The sequence below is a fragment of the Lepisosteus oculatus genome, chromosome 15 (genome assembly GCF_040954835.1).
Source record: "Lepisosteus oculatus isolate fLepOcu1 chromosome 15, fLepOcu1.hap2, whole genome shotgun sequence".
Lineage (NCBI taxonomy): Eukaryota > Metazoa > Chordata > Actinopteri > Semionotiformes > Lepisosteidae > Lepisosteus > Lepisosteus oculatus.
In genome coordinates, this window is record NC_090710.1 from 26,003,845 (window position 1) to 26,029,385 (window position 25,541).

Here is a 25,541-nt window from a genome sequence, read left to right on the forward strand (position 1 = left end):
AACGAACTAACCTTTTTCTTCATGGCATGTAGGTCAGGATGGCCACGGTAGGCCATAGTCCTTCAAGAACATACTTCTAGGTCCTCTTCTAGACTCACAGACCAGTGCAGCAAAGACAACCCGTGATCTTTCTGTTCTGTAGGCTCGTCGTCTGGTGACAGAACATCCTCCTCCCTCACCTTCAGGAAGACCTGGGGAAAAAAAAACAGTTCTGAGGTGCTGCTTGACCAAAGGTGGCTCCTTGTCCAGTGTCACCACACCAGCTCTTCCTGATCCACACCTCCCTGGAGGTCCTCCACAATACCTTCAGGAGCAGCAGGTACACTGACATAATGTCTGTAAAGGGGTTCAGAGGCTCCACTGATTCCTTGAGAGTGACCAACAAGTGCAGTGTTTTCTTGTGGGACTGGATGAACACATCTTATCTCTCTCTGCTACTGCCTCAGCTGCTGTTTTGTAACACCCTTCACAGTCTGAGAAATGTAAAGAGAAATGTAATTCCTCTTTATATTTCTTTTCAGATCTGCTCCAATGGCTCCTGTATATCCAGTAAAAGATCATGGATCAGGGTAGTCTATTGTCTGTTTTCCCTTTTCCAACCTCTGACTACTCTCTAGCAGGACCTATGTAGAGATGTCTCCTCCCAGTAAGAGCCTGGCTGTGTTGGGACCACAGATTCTCCACCTTTGTCCCCACATCCTTTACTTCCACTTCTGCACTGGACACCCACAAATGGGCTGTTGAGGGCTGTCATCTCCTGCTTAGCTTTTTTCCACCTCTGCCCGGATACTAAGACTACACCCCAGCCCACATCCCAATCTAGTCAGATGAAGTAAAGAGAAAGGGAGTCACAAGGCTCTGGGTGATTGCTGCTTTATTTCCTTGAGAACTGGGCAATGATTCGGCGTCGGCCCCACTGGCCTCAGAAGTAGTGGGAAAGGCTGCTGAGTTCATGACCTTTTCCAGTTCATTGCTCACCTCTTTCATTTGCTTCAAAAGAGAGCGGTCGCTCTATGCCTGGCCAGAATGCAGGTGGCCGATCTCAGAGGTGGCCACCAAAGACTCCAGGCCCTCTCCCTCTGCTGATCGTTAGCCTGCAGGGCCTCACTCAGTGTCCCTCAGGGTTTTGGAGAGGGTTTAGGTCTCGCACTAGAAGTTTCACCTGTCTCCAGAATATGTCAGTCATGCAGTTTTTCAAATAAAATAACACAAAAACCAGAGTAATGCTGATGTTGGTCCCCACCAGGGTGCCATCCCAGTTGAGCCTCCAAATTTGACCCATAGATAAAGTGACTCCAGACATTAAAGTCCATAAAAAGCGCAACGGCTTTAAAGTGCAAGAGGTGCTATTACAGAGTTAATAATTCTTACACACTAAAAACTAATGAGAGAACTCTTCTCTATGTTTCCACCATCAACAGTCTCCCCAGACTGCTTCTGTCAACCCAACAACCATTATTCTCATGAAAATCCTTTATAAATCCTTTACATACCCCATCTTATATGTAGAATTTGACCCTGTGCTAATAAAATAATTCCTAAACCACAAAAGGTCAGAGAGGGTGGTACAGCGACACAGCAATTAGCATGGCTGGCTTGCAGTGCTGAGGCCCTGGGTTCAATTCCAGGGGTGCTATCTCCTCCAGTTGCTCGGGTTTCTTTCTACAGTTCGAAGACTTACTGGCAAGTTAGCTGGCATCCCCGGTCCAGGGTATATTCCGCCTTGCACCTGTTGCTTGCCAGGATAGGCTCTGGCTCCCCTGCCAGCCTGTATTGGATAAAGTGGATAGAAAATGGACGGAAAGGGTCAGCGAAGCACATGCTTCAGGTTTAGTTATTTTTTATATATACAGTATGTTGGAGTTGATATTGCGTTGCACTTCCTAGATACCAACAAGATTTCGTAACTTAGTTCCTTATCATGCAGACAAGATCTAAACCCCTTACTGAGATGAGATGGTGTTACTCTTAGAAAAGTTCACCAAAGCACATTGTGGTAAAAACGATGTTAAGTGTAGCAAAGCGTAGTGTAATCAGAGCAGAGATCACAGTGAACTGGCAAAGCATAAGTCTAAATAGAAAACTGGGGCAAAGGAAGGGAAATCAGTCACGAGGGCTCTGCAAAGACGCCATGCAAAATGGCTTCACAAAGTGTTCAGGGGGAGCATGTCTGCATCTGAAAGATCATCACCTAAACACCTATTTTGTGTTTAGGTGATTTAGGTTAACAGCAGCCATATCACCCTGCAACTCACAACTGGCAACCCACTGAAGCTAAGCAGGTGTGAGCCTGGTCAGTACCTGGATGGGAGACCTCCTGGGAAAAACTAAGGTTGCTGCTGGAAGAGGTGTTAGTGGGGCCAGCAGGGGGCGCTCACCCTGCGGTCCATGTGGGTCCTAATGCCCCAGTATAGTGACGGGGACACTATACTGTAAACAGGCGCCGTCCTTCGGATGAGACGTAAAAAACCGAGGTCCTCACTCTCTGTGGTCATTAAAAATCCCAGGGCGCTTCTCGAAAAGAGTAGGGGTGTAACCCCGGTGTGCTGGCCAAATTTCCCCCCTGGCCTTTACCCCATCATGGCCTCCTAATAATCCCCCTCTATGAATTGGCTACATTACTCTGCTCTCCTCCCCACTGATAGCTGATGTGTGGTGAGCGTTCTGGCGCACTATAGCTGCCGTCGGATCATCCAGGTGGATGCTGCACATTGGTGGTGGTGGAGGGGAGTCCCCATTACCTGTAAAGCGCTTTGAGTGGAGTGTCCAGAAAAGCGCTATATAAGTGTAAGCAATTATTATAAATTATTATTATTATTTTACTAAAATTCAAAATTATATGAGCTTCATGTAGGAACCCATAGCCTTAATTGTAAATATAAGTAATGCTTTATAAAAATCACACAGTTTTAGTGATTTAAAATTCTTTCAGGTACCATCTTGGACAAACCTACAAGACATATTTACAATCCATTATCTATTTAATGGAAAATATAGTATAGTAATAAATAGCAAAATTCATCTCAGAATCTATTAGTTCTACTATTAGTTTTACTTGGAACTACTGAGTCAGGTATTTAAATTAGAAGTTAAAAAAAAGGAAGCAGAATTGACCTGGAGTAGTTTAAGAGTAGAGAATTTGAAATGAGATGATAAACAAATCTTTAAGGAAATGTCAGTTGCACTACCTCTTTTTATCTGATTAAGAGAGCCACATGAGCAGAGTCAACAAATTGAACCAGTATCTCTGCATTACCCTTGCCTTTGGTAGTGTCACATTTGTGTCTATACATATTGTAGAGACCGGTTTGCATCCAAAGGACCTTGGGAGAAACCTTAAAACAAATATGTAACTGTGCCTCAGGAACTGCATTATCAACATGGCTAATGACAGACATCAGTAGAATAGTAAATCACTTCTGCTGTCGTTTGCACTGTCTCCTTTCCTAGATATTCTTACCACCTTTTAAAAGAAATCATTTTCAGCAAGAGACAATACTCTTATCAATGGTGGATGTTACTTTTGATTAGAAAAGATACAACATTAATCAAATTATTTTATAGCACCGTGAACAATACAACGTGTTGCTTGAAAAGTAATTCCATTTTCTCATTTGTGCATCGGCAGAGGATTGATACTGTACAGTATGTATAAAATCATCTATTGTCCCTTTTGTTGACAATTTCAGTTTTTATGTGTTTAAAGGAGTTCACAGATCAATTGTTTAGCCTTTTCAGCAATCAATACATTGCTCCCTACAGGAGACTAGAATAAGTTTGATTAAGTAATACATACACAGAATATTTTGTTTTGGGTGTACATACTGTAGTAAGTTGTTAAAGATCTGATGATGATCATTTGTAATAACCCACACAAATTACATATAAGAAGCTTCTTTAAAATCATTTAAGGTTACCTTGTTTTACTATTCCTTGTTTACTATTTTAGCAGGTGACTAAAATATGAACTACTGGTCATGGTTCTTAATATAAAATGACCAATAGGTCTTTTAAATTATTTTAAAGAAATATCAATAATTTAGGGAAGCACAGAGGAATAAATCATATTTGCTAACATTCTTCAACATAAAAAGAGCTTAGATGTAAAGTAAAAAAAAAATCTAAATTATTTCCCAATTACATTTAATCAGGAAAACCTAACATTTAATAAAACCTAGCAACAGGTACAAATCTTGTAGATTTGTAAGATACTGTATGGTCATTGGTACAGTACCTTATACTGTATAGTGGTCTGTGGTAAATATATTTTGTCCCAAAAAGATTTTATAATGGTTGTCTTAAGTTTTGTTCATATGCGCAATGATTAATACACATGTACCTTTTTTTTGCTTGCAAAAGCCTGTGCGTTGTTGCTACATATTTTTATCACTGTGTTCTCTGAAGGGATGGTGTTCCATATCTGACTCGCCAGCTCTCTATGAAAGACAGGTTTGACTAGATTGCTTCACCAATATCAAAACCCATTATAGCATCAATTTGTTAGACCTTGAACGTCTTAAAATTAAGTATGAAAAGAACAAAATGTGTGTGGAGCCACACATCAAGAAAGAATATTGTGCCATGTAATGAAATTTCTGCACAATTTGCTCTGTTAGGATAAAGGTTAGATTTGTTTCACCCTTTTCTATTTTCCCCCCTTTTTCTCCCCAATTTGCAAAGTATAATCAAACATCATAACACTGCTGTACACAAGACTGGAGGACAGGAGCAGCCATCCAAGATTATGAACTGTCTGTGAGTGTCACCACAACAGTCCTTTCTTACCAATCACCTTGTCCCACAATTTACTTGACAAATGTTACCTGCTTATTGAGACACTGGGAACATATCTACAAAGGGCTACTTATTTCAGAATACAGTTCAAAAACCCTTTTCCATAGCAATGATGTTGTGCATTCAGTTACACTTTAATATTGCCCAAGAACATCCAATCATTAACTGCACAACTCCAGAAAATCCATTCATCCCTTTCTAACCACTTTATCCAGTATAGGTTCTTGGAGGAGCCAGAGCCTAACCTGGGAAACACTAGGTTCAAGGAGGGACACACCCTGGATGGGACGCCAGTCTATCACAGGGAAAGCACTGTATAGCTACAATCCAAACATTTACGTACTCACACCAGGGCCAGTTTCCCAGAAGCCATTTAACCTTCCAGTATGTCCTTGGACTGTGGGAGAAAAGGGATCACCTGGAGGAAAACTAGATGGCTTCATCTCAGGAAGAACACACAAACTCCACGCAGATAGCAACCCAGGAACTGAACCAGGAGACACAGCACTGATAGCAGCAATGATAACCACTGTGCCACTGTGCTGCACTGGAGAAAATAAATGAGTAATAAAAAAAGAACATGAAAATACTACAGTAGTAGTGTTTGTCCCCCCAAAAAATGGAACAAAACAAGTTTCCATTCCATTATTGCCTGAAAAATGATGAAGCAGCAGTTTTACAATTCCTCAAACACAAAGAAAAACTATTGGTAAATGTAAACAAGTGACATCAGAACATGATTCTTTTCAGCTTTCTATAGAAGAGAGCTGAAGGTTGAGATATTTTATGAATGTGTGAAAGAGCACCCAAGAAAATTCTGGACCAACGCCACATCATACAGTATTTTCAACTTTAAATTACAAAAAGCAAATACACAAGACTAATTGAGTAGGCTGACTCCAGCATTTACAGTACGTCAAATTTAACTGCTCCAACAAACATTTATTCATAGGCAGTAGAGAATGATTGGCATAAATTACCATGTCATATCATAGTTTCTAAAATACTGGTATTCACAATGTCACCATTTCATGTTTTTAAACCATTTTACCAAAGGACTTTTTCTCCTTCTAACATTGTTATTAGGACACAATGCTAGCAAATTTTAAAGGTAAAGGTAAGAGTCTTCATTTGATTATGATAAAATATTGTTTGTACAAATATTGAAGTTATTTTTCAGATAACTAATAATTCTAAATTACACTTCACTATCACTGCTGTTTAGCAAATATCTTTAAATGTTCTTTGTCACTGGCCATGCAAAAACAGCATCCTCTGCACTGTTATTATCTCAACATGAGTAAAATGACACCAGAGTACTGTATCCACTAGCTGCTACATTTCAAATAAAAGTTAACCAGTTAACCAGCGTGACTTCATATTTTTTTTCTCAAGTGTAGCAGAAACTTTTTTCACAATTAATTTTTCCATGACAGAAATAGTATCATGTGTAGTCACATCTTCATGTTAAATCCTGTAGATCTGTGTAAAACCCAGCTAAGTATTGTATGCTATACCTTGAAGCCTCCTTATCACCTATTAATGAATAGGCAACACAAAGAAAAAAGTGTGTAATGATTCAAAAACAATCATGGCAAATAACAGAGCAATTTCAAAGCTAATAGAAAGATTTCACACCTGAATAACTCTACATGCTTGATTAAACATCTACAATATGAGCCCCAGTTGAAGATTATAACTTATAAAGTCTTTTAAGGAGACACTGTGTGAGATGTGGTTTCTATGCTTATTATACTTAATTGCATGAATTCACTCAAATGGTAAATAATGTCCGTTGTTGTCTCTGATGTGGAAAACATGTCTAATCATTGTACATTCAGTGTAATTTGTATAGCAGTCTTGCATAACATAACATCTACTGTATTAGATGCTTCAACCTCTTTTCTTTGATAGATGTTTTTTTTATTCATTCCATTTTATCACAAAGACTTTGAAACCTTAATGGTCTATGCAAATATTTTAAACATTTCTAAGTGGGCCTTTTCGAGGGCTGCCATGTTCTTTTTTAGCTTTGAACAGTGAAAGATTACACCTGCAGTTATATAGCAATACATTTGTCTGTCTGAATAGGACTCTCAGTCAAAGCCCCAAACTTAATCACCTGTGAAATGTACTGCCTCCCATTTTGGAAAAAGCAAAAAATTACTACTTTGGCAGATATACTTTGTGCATTTGCTCCCTCTAGACTTAACTATTCCAGCACAGTGTGCTGTCTCACATCATTCTTTATCGTCATCCAGTCTGAAAGCTTAGACTTCTAACAGGGCCTGGATAACACATCATTGTTTTAATGAACTGGGTCAGCCTCCCTGCATGATTCTGCCCTGATTACAAAGCTCCTCTCCTGACAGGTAGCACTTTCCATACATTCTACAGTGGCTCAAAGCCATATAGTGAATAATTATGGAGATAAATATACACAATATACATAAATATACACATATCAGAATGTATGTAAAAGTTTATATTTGATATTTGAAAGTAGAGGTTACTATGCAAAGGTGTCTTTGTAACATGTATATTGTAAGTACTTTGGGTACATCATCTTCGTGTTCAGGAAATACATAGGCCACACTCCTAGGTAATGATCCAGTGATTCAGGTTTTGTGCAGATCACCCTGATGGACCTCAGCAAGTGTGGTGCAGGTTCCTGTGTGATGGTACGGGCAGGAGTGTCAAGTCGCTACACAACTTCACACTTTTTTATCGATGGCCACCTGAACGCGCAGTGCTACTGTACTGTACATTAATCAAGTCTGGGACCTCATGCGCTGCCCTTTCTGTTCGCTCATCCTGATGTACAGCTTGTGTTGCTTCTGAGTAGACCCTCTGTCAATCAAACCTGTTGATGCCAGATGTTAATAAGCATAGCGAATTAACCTACAGTATGTCACGTCTGTTTAATTAAATGGTAGTGCAACAGCTTCAAAAAAATGACTTTCCTAATAATAAATGTGAATTTGTTGCCTTTTTAGATTATATTTCTTCTGATGATCAGTATAAACTGTTAGCGTATCCTGTGGAATGATTTTCATATCTCTTTTTCCCCAGTCTAAAAAGTTTCTTCTGCACTGTTTCTCCTCAAATATAGTAATGCCCCGAAGCTTTCGTGACCAGACCAGTGAGCACACAAACTGTTGCTGCATTGTTTTGAGAAATTTTTAAACATGAGTAAAACATTTAGACATTCAAGATCTTCTGAAAATAATAAATGAAAAAATGAATAGGATTGAACCTTGAACTGCAGGAAGCCCAAAGCAATTGCTTTGTCTGCTAACCGTCTTCCACTCCGAGTTCCAGATAATGTTCTTGTGTGCCTTTCTTTTCAAAACGTTAGAACATTCTTCCCTCTCGTTCTTCACATTCCTCTATTTAGAAAGGTGTCTCTCAGCCTCTACTTCATCTCCCTTTCTCTGTATGTTTACTATTCAGAGAAACACAATGTAATTACATTTCACTCAGTAATTCATCTACCACTGGCTGTTTACTTGGACCAGAAGTAAATCAGTACTCAGGCCACACGGCTCATCACAAATGACAAGTCCAGTTTCTCATGGTCAATTTCTTTTAATCGGAAGCACAAGTTCTCTTAGAAAAAATTAGCCATCATCAAGTGCTGTTGTTTCTTAAGGAAACTGGGATGAATGTCGATTTAATTAAAATAAAATCTAGGCCTTTGTCTGAAAGCCAAAATATCCCAAAAGTCCCATTGTTGCAAAACCTTTTGCAAATCCTGCACAGACAAGAAAGATAATTTATTCAATGTATTTATCAATATAATACCCTTTCACGTACAGTACATGTATTTAGCCAGTTTTATTCTTCAAGCTAAAATTTCCCTGGTAAGAGAAGTTTCCTAATTGCTCAGTGGACTTCAATGGAATCATTCTCTTGAAATTATGTATTACACATTTGAGATATCAGGTGTTAGAAAAACTCATGGTCAGTGGAGTACGGTAGAGAGGGTGATTCAACTGTTCCAGCCCACATCTGTGAATTGTTGTCTGTGCAGCCCTGACCTTGTGAACTGGTGTATTGTTGTGCAGCATGCAGTGTACAAAACGCCACGTGACAAAATCCTCTAGCATTTTCTACACTAGGCTCTTCATGGGCAGCCCAGCAAGTCAGCGGAATATTCATCAGTGTTTGTACTCTTGAATGGAATGTAAATGAATAGCGATACCCCTTCTGAATTCCAGAAAATCCCAATCTTTCGAGCTCGAGCTGTGGTGTGGAATTCTGGAAAGGGGAAAATACTAGGAGCTCGCACAACGTTTTTTTTCAGGAAACACAAATTGTGATGGATCAGTGTTGAAGAGCGCAGCCGTCTCCCTATTTGACTCCTCTCTACCCGAACCTAATTTCACAAACCGAGATTCCAGGGCATGCAGAAAGTTTTCATTGTTTCCAGTAGAACATCGCCAAGTTCTCGAGCCTTGATTGTGATAAGACACTATCACATTTTCTAGTGTAGTGACTGTTGATACTTGTTGAGTCCATGGGTCTTCATTCAATTACCAAGGAAATAACAACGACCTTAGTCATCCAAAGAGACTGACCTCTGTAATTCAGCATGAACTTGAAACTAGGACTGACCTACAGTAGAAGTGCGTATCCAGTTTTCAATAATGCATTTTTGTACAACAAAAGGCTGTGCATTCAAGTTGAATTATCTTCTATTTTACATATATACAGATACTATAATTATCTATTATAATATTATCATTCTAAGACAGTATCCCATTTGTCTCATTGTGTTTAATGGGGATGAGACAACATCTAAAACATCTCCTATGTATAACTGGTATATTACACTGTAAACTGTAATGAGGACTGAGTAGAGGACTCAGTAGAACATATACAGAGAAACTTCTCTCTTAAATTCTCAATATTATTATCAAGAAAATAATCATCTCATTACAGCATGCTATGGAACAGACGTGAAACAAGTAAATTCATTAACTTAATTACCATTTGTCATCAACACGGGGCCAACTGAGAAGGTCAGTGCTTAGTGGCATGTGTTGCTACTGCTGGAAGCAATACAGGCTGTCTTCACCTGTTTTCCACTTTTACAACAGAAAAGTAGCAGTGAAGAAAATGAAGTAAATCTTTATACTGTATGTACAGTACCATGAGTAATGGCTCCCAGAAATTATTGGGAAATAGCTTGACGATGAAAGGGAAATGTCTGGTGTATTAAATTAATACATTACTTAGGTGTTCAACAACATGCCTCTGCCTCTGGAAAGAAAGTTTATATTGAACATTATTAGAACAGAAGAGGTAGAAGTGTTACAAGTATAGAAACACTTAAGGTAAACAAATCTCTAGGGCTTGATGATATTCTACCACAAGTACTTAAGGAAATGGCAGATGTTATTTATGGGTCACTAACAAAACTTTTCTGACAATTAATCGGCATACTGTAGGGGTAACCCCCATTTACAAGAAAATTGCCAATAATAATAACCCATAAAAGGGTAACAAAACTGAATGAAGACATTGTAGACTAATAAGTCTTTTTTATTGCATGTAAGGTCATGCAATAATTCTCAAATTGTGGGCAGCAGGTATTCAAGGTAAAGCATGTACAGTATTTGGACTGGAAACTGAGTAAAAGGTAAAGGATAGGTGGATAGGTAGAAAACTGGGCACAAGTAAGAGCTACAGTAAATGTAAGTACTGGAGTACCACAGGGGTCTGCATTAGGTCCACTGCCTTTCATAATTTATGTCAATGATCTATATTCTAGCTTTGTTAGTAAACTAGTAAAGTATTAAGATTGTCAAAACAAAAAGCTGGAAAGAATATTCAAAAAGATTTAGACAAAATGCAAGACTAGGGAAATGGATGACTTTTAATATAGGCAAGTAAGAAATATTACAAACAGGTAACATGGAAAACAAAAAAGGGAATTGCCAATCTTTAACACTTCAGCTGTGTTTATGTTGACATATCATTTTCAGCTTTTATATCTTGTGGACAAGCACACTGTATAGTTAAAGAAAAACAATTAAAATTAAGGAGTATTATGTTAAAATCTTATGCCGTAGTGGTAAGATTTAAAATATTGTGTACAACTTTAGTCACAACCTTACAATAAAGGAAATTGTAGGTCTGCAATCCATCCAAAGAAGAGCAACCAGATTCATTTCCAGACTTAAATGAATGTCTTGCACCGACAGGCTAAAAGAACTGAACACTATCTAGTCTTTAAGAAAGAAGACTATTAGGGTATTTTAAGGATTCTTTAACTACTTGAAGAATACTTTAAGCATTTTGGAGTTCTCAAAGATATTGACAAAGTCAACCCAGTGGGAATCTACAGTATCAGCAGTGAAACACAAACTAGAGGACTCAGTAGAACTTTAGTGGCAGTGTATTGAAAAATAAGAACAGAAGAAACATTTTTGTACAAAGAGTTTTGAGGATCTGGAACAACCTACCACCTATGTTGCTGAAGTTGATGCCTTGGGTTCTTTGGAGAAACTGCCGGATGAGATCCTTGGATTGATGAGCTACTTACAAACAAACAAGCTAGATGGATGGAAGGTCCTCGACTTGTTTGTTTCTTAAGTTCAGGCGGTATGCTGCCCCATTCTTCTTGTAGAGCCCGGACAGGCATGTGTTTGCTCACTGGTCTCTGACCCCTAATGTCCCAGCTTCTCTCACACATGTTCAATGGAGTTAAAGTCAGGTGAGTAGGGCACCACAGCATGTACTGTACGTCACATTCTCATCTCACAACAAAGCCACTACACAAGCAGGATGAAGATTGTCCAGCTGGAATGCTGTCAGGATGTACTTGTAGGAAGGGGGGTGGGGTCCCTGGACTTTATCAAGGACCATAATTCTGACTTTACACTGACTACACTACTCACTGCACTTCAGCATAGTGCTGTACAGTAAGGTTGTCATGAATCACTGGAATCGTGCAGTAGTGCGTTCACTGGGTTATCTGAGAATGTTCCAGTTTCATTAACATTTCCTGTGGAATTGTGCTACTATACAGTATACAGTATCAATGGTTCCAACACTGGTAATGGAAGAATGCTGTCTCTGCTGGTTTTGACTCCTGCTGAGCTCTACATCTCCAGTGCTAATTGAGGTCTTAACTGACGTGATTGCTTGTTTATACCTTTCTTCGGTGTGTCCTGAGTGTCAGAATTACCCTACTTCAAGGGTACCATTTCCAACAACCTCAGCTTACAGAACTTTATAAAGCCACTCCACTGCTTGATTGCTGTTATTTCTGAATAAACAGCTCTTACCGCTTGATGAAGCAATGAGACAAAAGTGAGAATGACGCTCTGTCAGACACTCCCGCAGTAAGCATTTGTTTGTCCCTCTGCAGAGGTCCAGGTGGTTACCTTTCAGGAAACGCACCTCAATGAGGGCAATATGGAAGCTCGGAGACTGGTACAGGGATGACACTAATTACAGATGGGATATGGCACTTTAACGGATGAAAGTCATTTTATAAACATGCCACATACCAAAAACCGAAATCAATTAGCATGTGATTAAGAATGTGGCTGGAAAAGAAACCAGTAGAGACAGTGTTCCTCCTCCAAGAACCAAGGTTTGGAACTACTGGGCTATACAGTTGACATTCAAAAGCATTAATGTTGAATTTAATATGCAATATTTTATGATACCTTACTTTTTAACAAGCGTATTGTTGTAATCACTGCAAGTGCTTCAGGGGATAAGTAAAAACAAACCTTTGAGACTAGACTTCCTCTTTTCAGCTCAGCAATTTCGTCATGCCTTGCAAGAGTCTCTGAAAATCTCAGTATAGCACTTCTTTAAGACTGCAAAAATGCTACAGTACTTCCTTGTGTTTGGCTTATTTCTGGTCTATTCCAAGAGATTTTACAATATCAGTGTTACCTGTTCAAAGCTTATTTAACACTTCACTTGCCATGTCTATAATCGCTGATTTACAGTTACTGTATACTGTATGAAAATCATTCAAACTGATTTACAAAATCCCTTATTTAATGCAGTTCTGAACACTTTTTATATAATTTGTATCGTGAATCCACTTCTTCTAAACTTACCTTGTGGCTGAAAAAGAATCAGTACAAATTCTAGGCCAAGAACTAAACAACATAGACTTTCAGATACCAAAAGTGCATTTATCATATTCCTTCCTAGAATTATTTGATCCATTAATTTTTATTTTGGAGTATATTTAAACCTTGTTGGCATTTTATACCTTCAGCTTTTGTAATTAGTTTTACAGTACTGTATGGTGGGAATTTATCTCGGCATGTTATTGGATACTTTTGGTACAACCACGCATAAATCGGTAGCTTAATACGCAGTATAAAGAAATGGCACTACCGCTGTATGAAAGCATTAGAGAACAAAGACCTGTGACTGTATTATTCTGTGGAAGTCAGAAGGTGAACTGCTAGGATGCAAAACACTAGAAATCAGGACGCGTGTGAGGTGGAAATGGTCTACATTTTAACCTGCCATGTGTACTAAGACAAACGTAGTGGTATACTGCCACCTTGTGTTTCTTCTTAGGAAGCGAATCAGCGTCCCTTATTTTACTATTAATACCTTTTGGAAAATGCCTCATCTGGCCCCATAACGGTTAATTACAACGTATTAGCTGTTAAAGCTCTCAGAGTTTTAAATTAACATTACCCTGCCAGTGCATTCCGCTACAATTTACTGTGAATAGCAAACAGCTGTGCTAAATTCAAACAAAATTACCAGACTACGAAGGACGTATTATAAAGATAACGAACGCTAATTAATCATATTCAGGTATTTGTGTCATTTCAAATTTTCTTCTAAATCGCGTCAATACAGATACTTCAGCGATTCCCCGTTAGTAAATTTTAAAAGGACAATTAGAAACTCAAACGTCATTAGGCAGCTGAGGTCTTTGTTTTGGGACTTGCTGAAATAACACCTGTTCTGAGTCTTCTTGTAAACAGCTAATGGGGCAGTATTTTAAGACCAAAGGGGGCAATAACGTTATAATGTATATCGCACAGTGGTGGTGGTGAAACTCGCCTTTATACATCAATCAATTACATTTAAGGACGACATTACTTTTATGCTTTGAGTATTCTTCATTAATAAATGAGAAGGCTTCATTATATGAAAAGCTGATTACAGGGCTTTAAAAGGGTAACGTGTAGCTAACAATTAATAGTCAATTATGTAGTTTTTACTGTTTCGATTCCCAAATTTGTTTCCTGAACCAATTCACAAAAACAAAATGCAAATAAAATTTGAATTTTTCAAGCAATTGTTTCATTTTTAAAATTAAGATTGAACAAAATCATGGTAGTGCTCATCAAAGTATTTTTCAGTTTCAGGGCTCAAAGACAATTGTCCTAGTTAAATGTTTTAATTTCTTGTACATTAGACTCCAGTTCAGTCAAGCCATGGACAACGTGAGTTGTGTTGACCAGCTCTACAGTCCTCTTTCCCGGATGAGGGACAGGAGTCATTTGAAATTCATTATTCAGTGTCAGAATTAGGTTTTTGTGTTGCTTGTGACTCAATATAGGATGGGTTCACTTTTTTTTTACCAAACCAGAACAAATGCTATAGTGGTTGTAAATTCTTCTAGTGCATCAACACTGATTCTGGGAGTCTATAATCCTGGAACTTGTAAATCTGCCTTTAAGGCCCCTAAAGAACTGGGAAATGCTGTTCAACACTCAATTAAACCAATGTGTTGCTCTAGGTATCTGAAAGGTCAGGTAGAACAAGACCACACCAACTTTAGCCCTGCTAGGCTAGCGTTTCTAGAGCGGCAAACCCAAACCTGGAGGCTGCTGGTTCCAGCGGCAGATCATTCACCGACTTGTTCGGCAATCCTGAGGTACTGTACGCAGGGCTGCTTGCATGGTGCCCTTTCGAGGAGACCATTGTAAGTGACTTCAGGACCAGCTGCTATTATGCAGCTCACGCGCTAGACCTTCCGATTCGATTGGGGAAAATGCGTTTGCTTCATAATAGAATCAAGGTGGTATTCTTGCTTTTCAGCTTGATGTGCCGGAAAAGAGAAGACCAAACACAGATACTGCACAGCCGTCTCTCTGTTATTGCAGACATGCATGTACAACCATTGCCAAGCGAGGAAGAACCAGACTTCATCAGAGAAGATGGGGCTTTACAGAGGGTCATCACCTATGCTGGAGCCTAGCAACCCTGACTCTGAACTGTTTGGTGGCAAAGCCTTCACAGGGTCTCCTCTGATCCTTCGTGTGCACTTCTGAAGGGATCCCTCTAGTGGCCTTTTTGCATGCATTTGGCATTGGCTCAATTATGGGTGTATTTCCATCAAATATGATAAAGAATTACAGGCTCAATGATGAACAGTTTTATATTTGTAACAGTTTTTAAACAATGGAGAAATTATTTTTCAGCATCTATAGTGCACTTTTTGGTTCTTGTTGGCCGAGGCCCAGTTTGACGATAAAATGAAAAGCAGCATTTCTGCAAGCAAGGGTTCAGAAATGGTTTGATTAAACGGGCATTACATAGCCTTTAATCGTGGTAAGCCTGAGCTGATATCTGGCCTAAATATAATTATAATGCTCAAATATGATCGTTTCTCAGGTTTTCAGCAAGGGGAAGAAAAAAGAAAACAAATGTGGGGCTGTATTTTTGTTCTTCCTTTATTACAAGCGGTTTTTACAGTTTCTTGCTCAAGTGTACTACAGAAAGACTGAAAAAAATCAACAGATATCAATCTGTTAAAAACTGTATACCAGTACAAAAAAGAAAAAAAACTGTACAACATTATACTATTTACCTTGGATTGTATACATTTCAACTTCAAATTATAAGCAAACAGTAGTACAGCGTGCCAACTTACTGAAGAAGAAAGCACATTGCTGAAATTTAGAAGCTGGCAAGATGACAGAGGGTGAGGCCCACTACAGTCCTGCACAGATTCAGACTGAGTAGACAACTGCTGCAGAACTCTGGTCCAGTAAACTCTCCTGGTTGCACCATTCCCAACAGTGAGTGCCTTTTTACACAAGTGGTGGAGTGTTATCTATGGTGGGATTACTGTACAGGTCCTTTACAAATAAAACCAGTGTATACACCATTTTTAGGAGTAAAATCAATAAATAGCAGCACTTTAAAGCTATTATTTCATAATAGTTTTCATGTCTCATTTTTACGTTCAGTAGTTCTGAAACTGAAATCCGACATTCTAAATAGGTCAAATAACTTTCTTCCCTCCAGTAAAATACAAAAGTAGCAAAAAAGCTTTTCTCTTAAGAATTACAAAAGATCCATAACTGATAAACATTAGGTACGATTTCAAAACACAGTAGTTCTTAACGTTTTCCCAAGAACCTAGACCCAGATTAATGAGAAGTCAGTGTCTGGTGGTTATACACAACCAAAATGTACTGATACAATGAATTAGTGGTGTATTAAAAACCTAAAATAGCAAACAAATATAAGACGATAGATGTGTGTTCTGCTAGGAAACACTTATTTGTACCACAATTCCTGGTAATATAGATCAACAAGGTTATTTATTTAGCATATTTGACATCTGCTTGATCAAAGAAACTCAGCCAACAAGGCACCAAATATATTAATGGTGCATACACGCTGGTTAGAACAAAACACAGAGCAAACTAAGTTTAATCTGCTGCAACAGGTTTTTAAAATCCAGATCAGGGCAAGAGTGTGGATATTTCGCAAAGAATAACATGTCTCCCGACAAAATACTCAGTGGTTGCTTCATGAAGTACAACACAAGAAAAAAAAACCCAAAGTCAACATCTGATGAGTAAATCAGATGTTTTTAAATCCCAGTGTTGAACAGTTTAACACTCTTACAATCTAAGCTCTTAAAATTTCTACAGAGGCAACACAATGGTAATGTTTGGTACCTAAAACATTACCCATCTTACCTCCGTAAACTTTTGCATTGGTAGCGTGTCAATGCTAATTTACAGTCAAAACCAGTTTTATGCATCTTTGACACTTCTTTAAAATTTTTGGAGTGTTACAGCATCAGCAGTGCATTTAAATATGAATAAAAGCCTCATTTCTTGAAGAGTGGGGAATATATCCCCACACATCCATTTGTCATAAACATTCTTTTAGCTCTCCTGTGCATCACAAATACCTTGTGCTAATAACTAATGACTGACATTTTGTACACATTTCTACTTTAACAAAGGATGACATGATCTCATATTACAAACTGGAATATTTTCCAAGAGATACGGCTGGGACATAGTGCTCTGCTACACTAAAATACAGGCAGAACATATTCACAAGACCTTCTTAGAAAAACTTTTTCAAAATATTACTTCATTTAGCATAGTACAAGCCATTAGGCATCTGCTCAGATATAGCTAAGAGTATCGGCACAAAAACCCTTCAAGTCTTCGAGGTGTCTTATAACACCTCTCTCTCCAGCTCTGGCATACACTGTCAGTATTTGTTTTAGCTGTGTGCCCAGACACAGGAAAGAGGTAAAATGAGATGAACAGAAAGGCTGCTGTGAAGCTGCAGGTTAGCTGAAAAGTTAGTAGGCAGAGAGAGAGTAGTGGATTCAATCATCATGCAAAGGGTTCTTCTTTATCATCACTAAGGGATGGAAATAAGAAAAAAGCAAAAGTAAGAAATAAGAGCTGAGAAAAATGAATGCAAGACTGAAAATATTTGCAATTATTTTTATAATGCAAAGCAGCACTTCACAGGATTTTGAAACTTCCGGGTTTAATGCTCCACAAATCCACGGGATGCATTTAATCCTGACCCACACTGGGATAAATTATGTGTAAATCATTATGAGAACAGTATCAAATATTTGTCTCAGATAAGAGAGAGGATATGCAAAACAACAGACAGCAGTAATAGCCATTCCTTTAACACTTGTAAGACCACGTCACTGCAACCCGGCCCTGAGTATTGCAGGCTTTGCAGCTTAATCCCAGAATGTGCCTGGCATAATACAATAACCTGGAACCTCAAGTCTAAAAAGGTAGTACTTCCCTTTCTTTACATGACCACCACCGTAATTTCATGTCTTCTTTCGTCAAATGAACTATATTGTACATCAAAAACAGCACCAGGACCTTAACTTTCGATTGGGAGATCAAACACCTTAGACAGAAGGTTCCATCCCTCCATTTTCAAACAATATCTAAATCGCAGGCTTTAGTTAAAAGAAGATGACATCCCCATGGGGCCTGTGATAGAACACAAAGGTTGACTAAAACACAAAGAGCAGATGGGAATCACGGGTATCTAGCGTGTTTCCATCGGCAGTCGAGTCAAGAGGATTTGAGGTCTTTAAACTTCTCTTAATATGGCCTGAACTAAAAAAAAACTCAAGGCTGTCTATGAGAAAAATCGACTTCCTGAGCCTATCAAGTTCTCAGGTGAGGCGAGTGGATGTCGTCAGGTAGCGTCAAAGACTAAATGCAGATAAAGTGCTTTTAACTTGTGACCCACTTTCAGTTTGGGCAGGACAGCACCTACACACTTCTCCCGAATGGAAGGGGAGTATATTGTCTTTTATTTAATCCCACATGCAATTACAGGGTTAAAGACGAATAACTTAATTTAGAGTATTAAGCATCTTGGATCTTGTTAAAACCCTGAAGACAGAAATGATAATAAAAAAAACTATAAATATAAAAAGACAAAGGATAAGGTAGGAACCGAAAGAGATTTTGATATACTGTAACAGCTCTTGATCCATGTTTGTAATGGTGCATTTGGAAGCAGGAAAAATAAGTAGTTATGTCACTCCAGTAGTCAAGAACTTTGCCTGGTAAAGGGGAATGCCTCAGCTCAGGGTTCGAAAGCAGTGCACATCAAATCTGAACTAGGAATTGAAGGGGACAGTCTAAGGAATCCCTTTTTAGGAAGGAAAGTTTTTAAAATAGTCCTGTCCGTGATCCTTTAGAACTATCGGAGATGGCCAAACATTATGAACTGTAGATAATACGAGGAAATATTTGGGGGCCTGCTTAAGGTCTTGAGCTCTAGGAAACAATAGAGGTGGGAAAATAAACAGTCATAAATCAGTAATACTGAAAGGGCAGGTCGTCTTTCCTTACTCTTTAGCAGTAAATACAGAACTGTTGGCATTCCATAACCAGTGCTAATGCAAAACCGATGAGATGAAAAAGAAAAGGTTTTATACAAAGAAAATTACAGTTACGGTGGCAATGAACTTAATCAAAACACAGATTAGGTATTTGCTGAAATCCTCACACATAGTTCGCGGTCTCGCACTCGGTTACAATTCAACTACTTATATCGATGACGAAACCATTCACAAGGAGGGACGGCCAGTACCTAGTACCTGCCTTTTCTCTGGCATTGACTTGGAAGACACACACAAGGGGTATGTTTATTTCTCTTTTATCTTCTTTAAGCTCCGGTCTAAAGTGTAACAAAAAGGGAAGGTTGCGATCTTAAGGCAGGAATCTCTTCACACAAATACTTACACCACCGACGTATAAACTACAGGTTCCAGTGAATACTGTTCGTGACATCAAGGCTATTGAAGCCAGGGGACAGACACATAGGGAAGCAAAAATATGGATGCATTGTAAACTGGCTGCCACGCAGATAGGGTTTCTATAGATTTAGATTTTCATTTCGATCATGTAACTTGTATGACATGATATTAACTTTGGTACCAACCGTCCTGTGGTCATTATAGTGCTGTAACAGCAAGACATTCAGATCACTTATTGTCACCCTAAGTTCTATTAAAAAAAATACTGAACATTTAATGCACCTTAAGCAAGAGACTAAATTGATCATGCAGACTATTAAGTTTTATACCGGGATTGTTCCTACTGTACATCATTATTGCACTTTATACTAAAAATTGAAAAAAGCCTAATTTTCTTTAATTCAGTATTCCTCCAATTTACCCATTTAACAGTTTTACTACTTTACACTTAAAACTAAATCTCTTCGCTGGTCAGTTATAATTGGTGCCAAAACTACATAAAGGGCATAAACTGGTTTAATCATCCCACTATCCTGACATTCCAGTTACAGCATGACTCTACTCTACACACATAGGCACACACACACCGACATCATTATCTACTGGGAACAACCTAGCAAAATTAGTCAAATCACTTGGCCTAGCAACTTACAATGAGCAGATAAGAATGTCTTAAGGTGTGTTTCTTGATAAAAGATTTGCGCACAGGCAACACCAGTTTGTTCTATAAAAATTGAGAGAGAAAGAGAGAGAGAGAGAGGAAAAATGGCCAGTCAGTTTACAAACATACATTACAGACAGGTTTCATCCAGTACAGAATTTGCAGACGTGTATCATTGTTTTTGCTACGAGAAAGACAGTTGATCATAAAGCTCCAGACAGCAATGTTTGATTCAAGTAATATCACGTGTGGAGAACAGGCAGGAGAGAGAATGAGGAGAGACGGAAAAATGATTGGCTCGCGCAGACCAATCACAGGAAGGTTTGCCGTTGCCACGGGACGCACAGTTCCAGACTGCGCCGTCTTGTTCTTACACTTGAGTAATACAAAGAGCCCAGAGTATTCGGCCACATATCCAAAGGCCAGGATCTAGTTCAGAAACGTTATCAATCCTTCAGAGCTGAAATGGACCTCCCAGCTCTGAGAGTAAGACAATGCACAAGGTTTCGGTGTGTGTTTTTAAAGGCTTGGGTAGAGTAAGGGAAGTCTAAATTACACTGAGGTCTCCAGGCCTGACCCGCTGTGAGAGAATCTCGTCCCGGAGGTCAGAGAGTTATCTGAAAAGCCGAAGAAGGAGTTAAAAGTGCAGTAGTCGCTTCCCCCCCAGTGGGTGTACATCATTTTTTTGGAAAGACGCTCAGACCTTCTGGAGAGGGGGTTCCTGGAACTGTCGCTCTTGTGTTTGGGGTTCTGATGCGAGGCAAGGGGTGTGAACTCGGAGATACTGCCCTGGTACAGTTTTTCAGCATTCTGTAGGGAGGGAAGAACAAGAGAGAGGAGCTAACACTTGAGACTCATATCACATACACGCAGGACAAAGAAAACATGCTTTAACAAACCAGATGGAGAGGCTGTGCGCCCCAGGCCAAGTGGACAGAACTGCAGCTTGCTTTGAAAATGAGACTAGATTGTTCAGAAATGCATTCCACTCACATCTTTTTCTCTTTTATATAACCCCAACAATACGAACATTTATGACATGCAGTTTCACACAACAACAATCAGAGGACTGTTCATTTACAAGCAGCTGGCACCTGAACACAATTTGAATTGCAAACTGCCACTAGGACCAATTTGTCTTCTCAAACTATTTTGCCAGTTCACTAATCCCTTTAAAAACTATTAGCGACCTAAAGAGAACTAGGTACAAGACGATGGGTCATTTTTATGGAGTTAACTCCAAGAAGAGAAGCACCGACAGTTGTTCTGGAGCTCTTCATGGGCTGAGGGCGCTGTCGGTCAGGCTGGCCTTTTCACAACACAGTTGCCAGGGGACAGCAGACCCCATGAGGAACTAGGCTGTTGACTTAGGCAGACGAGTGGGCATCTGAAGCTTATCCAATGTACACTAAGTGGTGAAAGGCTGAGCTTTTAGACAGCATCCTTCAGCAAAAACAGCCGTGGCGCCGTCTTAACTTTACCAGCCTTGCATAAATGTATCCATTTGGGCTGGGAACATCCAGCGATATTTCATTCAGAAAATCTCAGATTCAATTATCAAGCATTACAAAGCTGCACGCAGCTGGCAAAAAAAAAAGTTTTGTACAACGTTAGTTCCAACACTAGAGGGCAGTGGTAGAATTTGTTTGAAATAGTGTTGAAACGTGAAACATCCCATTTTATTTTAGAATCACGCTGAACTGGTCCACTAATTTATTTCAGAAGCAAAATTCAGATTCACAGGTTATTGAGGCACAGCAGATCCACTTGGTGCTTGGAGATTGATACGATTCATTTCTCTGTAATTATTTGTAAACCTTCCATTAAGACTAGACGAAATTTACAGAGCTCGTGATGTCAAATGCAAAAACATGATAACAAAAAATGCCCAAAACTTACTTCATTCACATGGTGCATTTTGTGCTTACAAAATTTGAGTTCTCAATCATTTAGTAGCCATCTGTCTGGAAATGAACAGCCTTTGGATTAAAATTCACTTCGTATTTTGTCAATGTTAATGACAGGCGTACTGAATCCTGCCTAAGGGTTAGAATTCCTCACACCAAGAGCTGTACCCTCTCAAATACGGCCATCGGATCAGTGCAGAAACCAAGAGCAGACCTCAGATAGGAAGACATGTGGAAGGTAACCTACCAAGCTACTTACCTGAAAGGAAAGTGTGTATATGTGTTACCAGAGCTATAAAGTACAGATGCTTCTGGATGGAAAAGGGAAAATTTGAAAAGGAATAACTGCAGCCCCACAATACAGCACAGCAAGCCATCTGAAACAAGCAATGCAGCCCCAGTGTTTACCATTGGGATAATTATGCCTCAGACGTTGACGGGGATCCCTCAAGAAGTGAATCCTCGCTGTGTGTGTGAACTCTTTCAAAGGTTTTATCTGCCCGAATCCTCTGTAAACGACGGGGGGGAAAACACTGAGACCACAATGTTTCTTCAATCAGGACAGGAAATTAGTTTTAAATGGGCGGAAAACATTTGACCGTTTTTTTTGCACTCTCCCTATTATCACAGTTTTACTTTGATTTCCAATCAGCTTCAATGCTGCATCCAATATGCAAGGGAACAAGGTTAAAATGAAGGTGTTCTCATTACTTCTCCAGAAGATGCAAAAAAGCACAGAGAACACAAAATACAAGCATCACTTGAATGAAAAGCTGATGATGTGGGACACATTATGAGATAAGAGGTAATAAGGGCACAGTATGCTGAAATATCTGTAAAGGTCTTATGGCCACAAATATATATCATAGCTTGTAATGCAATATTCTCATGCCTGGTGTCACTTGCTAACACCACCTTGTTTTGACACTGAATTCTTAAATGAATGTTGTGGTCTGCAGAAAAGTATTTCAAGCAGAACATTCCTGAGATTCTAAGTTCAGCTCCCAAGGGCTTAGTCCACTTTAGCCTTTGTCTGTGGTCAAAGCCAGAGAGGAAGTGATGCTTGAGGAAAAATAAGCCTCTCTCAGTCTCACTCAAAACACACGCCTTCAGACAAATTAAACTAAATTAGTTCATACTTTGCTCCAAAATCACAAAACTGTGTAGAAGTGACATGGAGGATGGATACAGATTAATGTAGTAATACCATATTTAATGATATTATTTTAGATGGCCACAAGAACTTGATCCTGCCATCGTTAGCTCACATTCGAACACCTTTTACGAAACTCAGTCCATCTATACTATATGATGGTGATATGATTGGTGGAGGTTAGACTATGGAATATGTGGCTTACACACTCAAATAAAACTAAATTAATACTACATAAGGTTTACTTTTAGCTTGAGTAAGGAGCACTGTGCACTGGCTGTAAAGGAACAATTAAAAGGTTAATTTCATGCTGAAAAGTAGAAAGAAGAAAATGTTGCAGCTCTAGAACTTTCTTCGGGCATGATGGAGAGAGAGGAAGGTAGCAGGGATATAAAGCACAGGAAAACAGAAGGAAAGCTTGATCTAGTTTAAACGATAAACATCAGAAGCCAACATCATTCACTTCTCCTCAGTGATACTCTTTTTTTTTTAAACTCCTCAACTAATATACAGAATTTCACACCCTTACCCCATATCTCCTTCGATTTGACACTTTCTCACCTGATCTGTCCTTTATCTCTGCTACCTTTCTCTCTTTCACTCCCTCACAGCTCAACCACCAAAACACTGCATTTCTTCTTTCTACTCTTCAGTGTGGAATTAACATTCACTTGTTCTTTTAATTCACGAGATGATCACGTCTTTGAACTCGACACATCTTGAGGGACAGGCTATCAAAGTATTCTTAACTCAAGTTCATGATTAAAACATTAATTCTTGTGAGTATGGCTCTGCTGTGGACTGCTTCATCTGCAGAAGAACCCACTTTTTTGTCTGCACTGGGACCACTGGATTATAAATGAATGAGATTTGTACTCTTGGTGAGAGGAAAATGTATACAGACACACTGCACAATCAGAGCATGATCAGCCTTAGCTTCTTTGGAAGAGTATGATGACAAACGGAGGCATTAAACTTTGGTCTTTTTCCATACATGTCAATACAGGGATTCATCAAGACCAGTGCCTACATCTACAGTACATCTGAAAAACACAGGGGGAATGTTCGATACAGCAAGAACAGATTGGAGTTTCCACAAGTCCTCCATGCCCCTTATTTAAAATTATGGCACAAAACTGCTTCCTCGATTAATCTCCTGACACATCGCAGAAGACTTTTTCAATTTCAGAGGGTGGTTTGGATCTAACAGATAGGTTTCATGTCAGAAACCAGTCTAAGCAAAAATGCTTTCAGAACACTGAAAAAAAAAAAATAGAGTGGGCAAGTTTCTTTCATTTAAGACGAAGCTTTATAGATAGAAGAATGAACATAAGAAAGAACACAAACAGTATACATTACCAGTTCGGACAGAAATGTAAAATAGAAAAGAAAACTGAATTCTTTGGCAATCTACTTACCTGCTATTATTGTACACTTTGAAAATTCTAAACTCGCTTCATAAAATTAAATTACACAACCATAACTTTCAAATAAAATCATATCAAGGAGTGATTTTTCATACCAGGCTTTAATTAATAAAACTTATGGTAGCAGTGATACTTTTAAAAGTCTCGTACAATCAGGCTTGGAACAAAATGTACATTGTAGGCAAATGAATTACCTTTTCTTGCTAATCAGCTGTAGAAATAACATGTCAGACTCCAAGCTTTGCAGTTTTAAAAAAAGGCACTGACAACGTGACCAACTGGGTCCTGAAAAACCTGCTTCACATTTAGCATGTGAAAAAAACATTTTTGTTGATTTGCTAGTTATTACCTGACAGCTATTTTAAAGTCATTCATCCTGCTCAGAGCTACAAGCTGGATTTAGTCATCCCTTATGTGAGGCATTCACTTGTGCTCTCTGAGACACACCACTTGTTAAAAGCAAAACTCATTTTCGAGTCCACAATTGCTTCCTGATCATAAATGTTTTGCCAGGGACACAGAAAAAGTATAATGAGTATAAGTTTTTTTGATTAATACAGGCCTGGTATGAAGACACTATTCTGGGATATGATGCAGACTACAGCACAGAGCATGCAGCACAATGTCACTGAACTTGAAGAGACAAAGAGACCTTTTTTTTTTCCAAAGAAACCACAGGGTACTCTGATCTGAGTCACTGAAGAGCCATGCAGTATAGAAGAGTAAAATATTTCACTTGCCTTCATTATGAACCATCAATGCTTCTGACAACTAGTTCTTATTATTACAACTACCAGTTGTGGTAGTGATACCTTAAACTATCAAAATCAAATACTGTACTTAAGGTATGGAAGAAGCAGAATCTTTTTCACACACTGAAACTGAGTGACAGTAGTAGGTGAATGTGTATGTGTAATCCATTCACAGTTTTGTAAAGCAGAGTTTGCAAAATGGGGTATAAAGTAAATAGTATATGACTGTATACAGTTTTGACAGATGGTGATAAATAAAAGAACTAGGAGGAGACAAAATGGATTATCAAACCCACTATTTAACATAAGTACTGTTACCTAGTAAGAGTTACTAA

The 25,541-nt window shown here is 38.8% G+C and overlaps 1 protein-coding gene across 17 annotated transcripts in view; it reads right to left on the reverse strand.

Moving 5' to 3' along the window:
- atp11a (ATPase phospholipid transporting 11A) overlaps nucleotides 1-25,541 on the reverse strand; it is a 122,946-nt gene that overhangs the window by 23,207 nt on the left and 74,198 nt on the right. For 4 of the 17 annotated variants that reach the window (XM_069179271.1, XM_069179270.1, XM_069179272.1 and 1 more), the window contains exons 30-33: nucleotides 20,671-20,777; nucleotides 1,682-1,768; nucleotides 979-1,166; nucleotides 12-191 (exon numbers count right to left, since the gene is read on the reverse strand). In XM_069179271.1, coding sequence (XP_069035372.1) covers nucleotides 1,109-1,166; nucleotides 1,682-1,768; nucleotides 20,671-20,777 — 252 coding nt within the window. In that variant the 3' untranslated portion in view covers nucleotides 12-191; nucleotides 979-1,108. Of the gene's footprint in view, nucleotides 1-11; nucleotides 192-801; nucleotides 1,167-1,681; nucleotides 1,769-8,160; nucleotides 8,240-15,455; nucleotides 20,778-22,282; nucleotides 22,384-25,541 lie in introns of those variants that run through there. The other 13 variants (XM_015364206.2, XM_015364207.2, XM_069179275.1 and 10 more) reach the window with 10 other exon arrangements.